Source organism: Trichosurus vulpecula, chromosome 5 (genome assembly GCF_011100635.1).
Source record: "Trichosurus vulpecula isolate mTriVul1 chromosome 5, mTriVul1.pri, whole genome shotgun sequence".
Classification (NCBI taxonomy): Eukaryota; Metazoa; Chordata; class Mammalia; order Diprotodontia; family Phalangeridae; genus Trichosurus; species Trichosurus vulpecula.
In genome coordinates, this window is record NC_050577.1 from 105223319 (window position 1) to 105232382 (window position 9064).

At 38.7% G+C, this 9064-nt stretch overlaps 1 protein-coding gene across 1 annotated transcript; it reads right to left on the reverse strand.

The window, feature by feature from the left end:
• Nucleotides 1-371: 371 nt before the first annotated feature.
• LOC118850065 (probable inactive serine protease 37) lies at nucleotides 372-7281 on the reverse strand. Its single transcript, XM_036759265.1, has 5 exons — nucleotides 6960-7281; nucleotides 6108-6249; nucleotides 4571-4761; nucleotides 3267-3405; nucleotides 372-1519 (listed from the first exon to the last, which is right to left on the reverse strand). The coding sequence occupies exons 1-5, from the start codon at nucleotides 6991-6993 to the stop codon at nucleotides 1387-1389; spliced, it is 639 nt and encodes a 212-aa protein (XP_036615160.1). The 5' UTR covers nucleotides 6994-7281; the 3' UTR covers nucleotides 372-1386.
• Between the last annotated feature and the right edge of the window lie 1783 nt (nucleotides 7282-9064).

Here is a 9064-nt window from a genome sequence, read left to right on the forward strand (position 1 = left end):
CCTAACTGATGGACACCCACTTTATTCCCCCTTCCTTTTTCACTAGCACAGAAAATGCTGTTGCGTACATATATTTCTGTATAAATGGGACCTTTTTGTGTCCTTGGGGTATATAGCAAGGTCAAAGGACAAGAACAGTTTAGTATCATATTTTATTTGCACAATTCCAAATTTTTTTTCTGAAATGGTGGAACCAACAAACAATTCCATAAGCAGTGAATTTGTGAGATTGTCTTCCCACAGTCCATTCAACATTGACCATTGCCACCTGTGCTCTGATACAGTGTCCTTTTCTAAAGAGACTTGAGCTCCAACTGTGTAAAGATACTGCACATTGCACTTTGTGGACAAGTTAAGAGATTTCTCTTTTTGTAATTTAAATATTTATTATTCTGAACTTAACAAATAGCAACAAACACAAACATTTCCACGCACAAAGAGGATCATATATGAAACTGGGAAATTCCATTTTATGTTGGGAGGGGATATATAATAACTTCAATACTTAGTTCATATGCTGTCCCACTCTGCATCTCCCTCTGAACTTGGTTTTGCCCTCTTCTGGGCTTTACAAGGATAATTTTTCTATATACAGTTTTCACCTGATAAGCTGACTTGAGTCATGTAGTCACAACATTTTATTAAGCACTTATTATGTCCTTAATTTGATTTTATGTTATTAAGCACTTATTACATGCCAGGGAGGCACTATGCCCTTAGGTTGAGGATATAAAGACAAAACCATCCCAATGTAAATCCAAATGCTGTTTGCTAATGGAATTAATCTCTCTCCCTATGCATCATCAGGAAGAAGACTACTTGCAATTCAATCCATGAAATATCTATAAATGTAAAACTTTTTAAATGAGTACTGAAATGGAGATTTTTGACATAACAAATGCAAACAAAAGAGTAACTTATTTTCACTGAGTTTTAAAAAGATGTGACGAGGAGGATCTCAGTGTGTCTCTAAGACTGATCAAGGAATCCTTCCTTAGTTCCAACAGTATCTCTTCCCTTTCAACTTGAATCCATTTCTTGTACTCTGTCCTTCATAGGCAAAATGGACATCTGATCAGCATCCTCCCCATGGAAACTCTTCATTTACTTGAACATGGTAATTAAACAGTACTTCTGCCACCCCTTCTTTAGACTGACTTGTTTTCCACTCCTTTCATATCTTTGCCACAGTTCTTTGAACTTGTTCTCGTCTTTTCGTTCTCTTGATGATATTAAAAATTAAACACAATACACTTAAATGATGACACAATGCCAAGGAAGGATTATTTCTGTGCCCTTGAATGTGATATGCCTTTTAATATAACTCAGGATCACATTGATTTTTGTTTCCAACAGCCACAAGGCTCCAGAGACAATAGGGGCAATTCATCCTGTTGATAAAATGTTTTGGATTGAGAGGATATAGTGGTAAATGTCACTGATACCGACCCCCAGGAAATGCCTAACCTTTCTTGCTCTGAATCTTGCCAATGCAGCTGACAGCAGCCAATACCACTTCCTAAGAAAGAGAGAGAAGGAAAAGGGGGTCAGAGATACTCTTCTGGCTGAGATATCCCCTGGCCTTAAGCTGAAAGAAAGCCCAATACCCCACCCCCACAATGGGGACAGACTATAGAGATCATCACTAGGTTGGTGTTTGGATCCCAATCCTATCATTACTAAGATCACAGCTTTGTTGAAAGTATATTCTCATAGGGTATTTTCTCGTCTGCTATGTGAAGGTAGTAGACGACTGGAAGTAGGAAAAATCTCTACAATCTTTTAAAAATCTAAAACCTTATGATTTTATGATATTCCAATAATAGGGCTGATAGATCCAGGCACACTGTCTTTAAAGAGGAGCCTAGTAATGGGAGGGTCACTCTTAGACCAGCTTTAAATTTCTAATCTAGTGAACTCCCCACTAATCATTCTCAACTGGGCATATTCTAGGGATAGCGAAGTATGCAATCCCTAAATTTTATCAAAGCTAAATTACCCAAAGATTTGCCCTTCCCCTAACCACCTAGAAGATATTAAATACCAACCTAGAGACTGGAGGGTCTAAAAAGTGACAGCCTCCCCATTATAGTTATATGCCACCTAATGTCATTAATTGGTATCCTAAAAACACAATGTTATATAAAATAATAGTGGGGAGAGAGAAAGGCAGTATAATCAGAATAATACTATAAATAAGAGTGTATGTTCTGGGTAGCCAAAATTCATAAAAGAAAAATAAAGCAGGAAATATCTGTATTATTGGGTTTTGATAATTGGCTAATTTAAAAAAAAATTTAAACCAGAGAACTAATTTGATGAGTGAAGGGCCAGTACTTGTGGTCTGTTTCTAACATAGAGTGGGAAGGTAGCTTCAATTCTATGTCCCTCACTGTGTGAAATCTTGTTCTTCTTCCAGTGCAGGCCTATGGAGGATGGAGATAGACAAGGACAGACAAATACTTTTTGCAGAGTCCTTGAGTAAATGCAATGCAGGAATTCAAGGAGAAAAAGTTACTGTCCTTGCCACACAAAATTTCCATCTTGGGAGAGAAGACAACAAAATACAGTATAGTAAAATCCCCCTGATTTAGACTTAATCAGGGAGAAGGCCTGTTTTAAGGAGCCTCCCTGATCAGAAATGATTTCTCTTTCATCAAAGCATGAATAAAACTTTTCACCTCTCAAATTTATATTGTCTTCTACTCCAAATTAATGCACGGTTTTGTATGTATGGCATCACTCTGCTATACTGAAAGTTCCTTAAGGGCAAAGATCCTATGTTAATGATCTTCATATTCTTCTATTGGTTAGCACTAAATGCAGGTGCTTAAAAGCAGTTGCTGGAGGAATAAATTAGTAAATAGCCTTAATCACAAAATTGGAATAAATTAGTAAATAGCTTTAATCACAAAATTAGTAAATAGCCTTAATCACAAAATAGATGTCTTAACTGCTTTGAGGAACATATAGTTATGAAAATTAACATAACAATGTGCAATGCAGAGATTCTAGACCAATTTTAATGGCAGCCTCCAATACCATCTGCTAATTCACTGAACAAGTCTTTTCTTCACAGAGAGTAGGTATATATATATATATATATATATATATATATATATATATATATATATATATATATATATATATATATATATATATATATATATATTTCTGAAGGGAGAATGTTGTGGTGAATTGATGAATTCATAATTAAACATTGACTTGCATGGCACATAAAAGCTAAGATACAAGAAGAGAGTTACCAGGTTTCCAGGCACAGTTTTCTGAATGACTTAAAGATTTTCGAGTATTTCCTACTCTGCTTGGTTTTCCTTAGCTCCAATTTCTGGCATTTTTTCTCTCCAATCAGAGGGGCTTCAAAATTTAGCCCAAGGTGTTTACCTGAGGGAAAAAAAGGAATTTCCATAGTATCAAATGCAGAGTTTCTGCCTTCCTTCTAATCCTTCCAGCTCTAACCATTATTCTCTTTAATCAAATCTTTTTGTGTCCAGACATGTAAAAAGATATTGAGAGATCTTGTGTATACATAACAATACCTTAAAGTTGAAGCAGTTTTGTGGTCACCACTTCTTACCCCTCAAAAGCCCATAGTGTATTTGGAGGCCATTGGAGGTTTTGGATCAGGAAAATAAAATGATTAAAGCTGTGCCTTAGGAACATTTCATTTATTGGCTGTGTGATAGGGTAGATTCATGGGAGCAAGAGAAGAAAGAGACTAGAGACAGGAAACCTACTGGGAAACTACTGCAATAGTTCAGGTAAGGTCAAAGGGAGAAGGAAAGGTCACTTTTGCACCAAAATATTTGTAGCAGTACTTTTTTTGTTGTGACAAAGAGTTGGAGGCAGAATTGCTGCCCATCAACTGGGACAATGGTCAAACAAGTCGGGGTACATGAATATCATTGAATATTTAGTGGAATAAAAAGATAAATATGAGGAATTCAGAGAAGCATAGGAAGATATGAACTGATGGCAAAGTGAGCAGATCCAAGAAAATAACATACACAGTGACTACAGCAACATCTATGGAAAGAATGACTTTTCCAGAATAGAACAAGAGATGGAGAGATGAAATAATGTACATCTAGATACAACAAATGAACAAAATAATAACAATAATGATAAATAAAATAATAATAAACAATAAATGAACAAAATAAAATCATTTGGCATGTCTAGAAGCCCAGGTGGCCTGTCCTCTGACTTAGAAGTGTGCAAGGTTTTCTCCATACACCTTTATCCGTCATCCAGACACATTTTGCTCTGCTTCTTCTTCATACCTAGGTAACCATTGATGGGAATGGGGTGGAATTTGGAGGAAATGAGATTTGTTGTCGTTTTTAATGGTCCCTGGGAAAAGATTTTGAATACTTTCAAAGAAACTGGATTCAGAAAAAGAAGAGAATTCAAGATTAGGTGAGCAAAACTAGAAGTAATTAGTCTGTTAGGAATAATTAACATGGGGGAACCCTCCTCTTCTCCCTCCAGGCTCCCTTTTTCCTTTCATATAAGTTATCACCACCATTGGATAGCCTATGTTTAGTACCTGTAGGGAGATTTTGAATAGCTAGGGACACGGACTGAACATCATGGAGGACTTCAGGCTTAGACCACATGATGAGCCTGGACAAATCTGTGCTGAAGTTGTAGCATTGAATGATCTGGCTGGAATTAATGATCTCCTCTTTTCCCTTCTTAATCCTCCTCATGGAATTTCCCAGCATCACTTTGATTTCTCTGAAAAGAGGATGAAAGGGTTGAGTGTAATGGAAGAATGAACTTGTTGTTGTTCAGTCATTTTAGTCATGTCTGACTCTTCATGACCCCATTTGGGATTTTCTTGGCAGAGATATTGGAGTGGTTTGCCATTTCCTTCTCCAGCTCATTTTACAGATGAGGAAATTGAGGCAAACAGGGTGAAGTGACTTACCCAGGGTCATACAGCTATATAGTGTCTGAGGCTGGATTTGAACTCAGGTCTTTTTACCTCAAGGCCCAGCACTCTATCCACTGCATCACCTAGGTGTCTGAAGAATATATAGAGTCACATACATTATGTGAACATAGCCAATGAGGGAATTTGTTTTGCTCGACAGCATATTTGTTATAAGGACTACGTATGTAAATATATCTACATATATATATATACATATACATATATGTAGGCAGGTATTTATGTATATACACATGATGTATGTATGGGTGGGTATGTATACATACATAATGTATAATGTCAAAGTTGACAATTTTAAAAATCCTTTATGTGAGAGCTACCTTCCTACAAAAACTTCACTTGGAGATTTCTGTTTGAATTATTTATAGCTCTTGGTGCCTCTGATGTTCTCCATGTCTTCTCAATCTCCAACCATGACTTAAGGAGCGTAGCTAAAAATGTAGTATCCCGGATTTCTATTCATTGTTGTCATGATCACATTAGACTATGAGCACTTTGAAAGTAGAGACGGTTATGTTGCCTTTCTTTGTATCCCCAGTGCTTAACACAGGACCTGGCACATGGTAGGTGCATAATAAATGCTAGTTGGCTAATGGGCATACCAAAACTCCCTAGTCATGTGACCTAAGGACTTGGAATATGTGTGTGTGCATGTACACATACATACATATATATGTATATATATGTGTATATATATATATATATATATACACACACACAGGTATGTGTGTCTGGTCTCCTTCTGTGCCCTTAGTCTATCACTTCTCAATCAGAAGATGGATGGCATGTGTTTCATCACCAATCCTCTAGACATTGTGAATGGTTATTATGTGATCCATTGTCCTTACAGTTTTCAAAGATATTAGTAGCTACAGTGTTGCTGTTATTGTCTAAATTGTTCTCACTTTGTTCTTCATTGCTCATTTTAATAGATTTTTTGGATGAGAAGAAACTACTAATCCTTTCATGTATTTGGGCTAGCAACTATCTTATGTAAAGGAAGATTAATGGGATGACTTCAAATAGAATGACTTATTATAGGCCAGACCAATCCAGGAAAGACAGACTAAGAGGATGCTATATCGGAGGTTGGAAGTGGGACTAGAAGGTTAGAGCCCCTAACACTCACCGTACATAACAGTGAGCAGCTACTGGCAGGCATTGCTGCTGGGTGAAAACACCTTCACAGGACTTGAAATGGCTCTCCATCTGTATTACACAGGGGTCAAGAACTTCAACTTGCTCAACTCCATGACCAGAGCAATATGAATCTAATTGGGATAGGGAGGGGAGGGGAAGAACACGGAGAAGGACAGATTATAGGATCAGAAAAAAAGTATAGCCTCCATCTATTCACTTGGTTTTCCTGATACATTCTTGCCACCCCATCCCAACCCTCATCCCAGACCTTGATTGCTCTGTCTCATTCTTGCCTTCACACTATTATCAAACAGAAGGAGCAAGGAAGAAGGAATAGGAAGGTAAAATGAAGCAGTTCTGCACCACCAAACCCTCCCCAGACACTATCAGAAGCACAGTGGTCCAGGTGAGAATGTAGAAAAGAACTTAGCACAGGCTTCTAAGATTCAAGAAGAGGCCAAGATCCTGAGTTTTATTTTCTTGTTATTAAAATAAAAATGGGTCAACAGAGGGAAATGGAGTCATGTTTGTAGCCAAATGAGTTCAAAGGAGAGATCCTATACTGTTTTCAATTTTTGAGGACAGCAATAAGTGTTGAGTAGGAAATGGAAACTTGCTCAATGACCTGGAAATGGGGCTGGGGTGGGGAGGTTGATGGATGTGGGGAGAAATACCTGAAGCTTTTTTAAGGCAGAGCTTGGGCAAAGATAATAAAGAGGGTCCCATAAGTGATTCTAGATCATCTTCATACTTTCCACACCTACTTCCACTCCTCCCTCTCCCAATCTGAAACAATTCCAATTTCTTTCAGGCAAATAGACAGAAATCCACAGACACTCACCCACAAAGAGAATGAAGAGAATAATGAATTTCATAATTGTGGTTAGGATTCTCCCCTAGTGATAGGGTGGAAGAAGATAGGAGAGACCAATCTCTTCCCCTCCCCAATGGCACTACAGAGCAGTTGGTGGTCTTAGGAAGTTTTCTGTAGGACAGGAATTGAATCTGAGCAGAAGGTTCCAGGACTCAGAGCTTCTTTTTTCCTTTTTCCTCAAAGTAGAACAACCCAAAGGCAGGTTATCTACATCTTTCCCCAAAGAAACCTGATCTGTCTTGCCCCCTCATAACAGTTCCTCTCCAATGATAAAGGTCATCTGTACTATACGCACTGGCCCTTTTGTACCCTATTATCACTGGGATCTCCATTATCTACATCATCGCAGTTGTCCTTAGCAACAGGTCAGACATTCCACAAGTACCTAGTAGAATAGCTACAATACATGCAAAAATTGAGACAGATCAAAGTCAAGCAAGTTATTTATTTGGGGGATTTAAAGGTGTTTTTACAGATATTTTGCAAATGAGGAATGAGGTCTTCTAATAAGTAGTTGGGTGACTGTGGATAAGATGCTTTCTGAATCTGTTTTCCCATCCTTAAAATGCCCAGGTCTAACTAGATGATTTCAAAAATCCTTTATGTGAAATCTACCTCCCTACTGAAACTTCACTTGGAAACTTATCACTTGGAAATTTCTATTATTTTATAGCCCTTGGTATTTCTGACATTCTCCATGTCTTCTCAAGGATCTCCAACCATGACTTGAGTAGCGTAGCTAAAAATGCAGTATCTTGCATTTCTATTCATCATTGTTATGGTGACTTTAGACTGTGAGTGCTTTGAAAATAGTCTGTTGTTTTGCCTTTCTTTGTATCCCCAGTGCTTAACACAGGGCCTGACACATAGTAGGTTCTTAATACATGCTAGTCGACTAACTGACATACTAAGACTTCACAGTCTCATGACTTAAGAACTTGGAAGAGATTTTGCTTGCTCTAGACCTGACCCCTAAGCTCCTTCTTTGTCCCCAGAACGTAATTGCCACATCAGACCTGGGTGTTCCTGGGATGAAGTGGGTAAACATTTTTATGAAGCTTAGTCCCTTTGGGAAGGTGGGCCCCTTTAAGGAGGAGGAAGGCTAGCTAGTAAACCCTGAAGGCACTTTTTTTAAAGCAATCAGGGTTAAATAACTTTCCCAGAGTCATGCAGCTAGTAAATATCTGGGTCCAGATTTGAACTCAAGTCCTGACTCCAGGGCCAGTGTTCTATCCACTGAACCACCTAGCTGCCCCCAGGTAATCCTCTTTAAAAGGCACAACATCTTCCTAAGGGAGCCAATGAGGACTTAACCAGACTCCAAGTTCCCTGCTTTGCCAAGCTCCCTAGGCTTCTGCCTCCTTGGGAAACAGACCCTCCCTTAGCAAGGACAGGGCTACCTGGAAAGTGCTGAGGATACCCCCTTACAAGACACAGCTTCACAAGAGAGCCTCAGCTGATGATGCAGTCAGGGGGTACATCCCTAGATCTGGACACTGCCTCCTCTCTTCTTCCAGCTTAACACTACTATAACTCTGTCCCCCCTACACCATGTGGACTCACATTGAACTTTTCAGTCCACTAAATTCAGAGATCTTTTTTCAGATGCACTATGGCCTGGCCACACCTCCTCTATTAGACATCATAACCCACTTGAGGGTCTCAATTCAACAAGTGTTTATTAAGAACTTAGTATGGGGAAGCTAGGTGGTGCAGTGAATAGAGTGCAGGGTCTGAAGTCAGGACAATCCTTCTGAGTTCAAATCTAGCCTCAGACACTATCTGCATCACCCTGGGCAAGTCATTTAGCCCTCTTTGCCTCAGTTTCCTCATCTGTATAATGAGGAGGAAATGACAAACCACAAACCACTCTAGTATCTTTGCCAAGAAAACTGGGGTCACAAAGACGTGATTGAAAAACGACTAAACAGCAATAATGTGCCAGGCCTGATGATAGCCTCCTTGGGAAACAGTGCCCCTGGAAACTTAAACACAAAATCATTCTCTGCCCACATTCAATTTATTTTCTACCTGGGGGACAGACACTACAATTCCAGTATCTCTTTGGATAA

Excerpts from the sequence above, each read along its gene's own strand:
- LOC118850065 (XM_036759265.1), bottom strand. The coding sequence starts at position 6,993 with ATGAAATTCATTATTCTCTTCATTCTCTTTGTGG. Across the intron at positions 3,406-4,570 it reads TATTCAAAATCTCCCTACAG|GTAAACACCTTGGGCTAAAT; the intron begins GTACTAAACATA and ends TTTTTCCCTCAG. Across the intron at positions 1,520-3,266 it reads AAACTGTGCCTGGAAACCTG|GAAGTGGTATTGGCTGCTGT; the intron begins GTAACTCTCTTC and ends TCTCTTTCTTAG.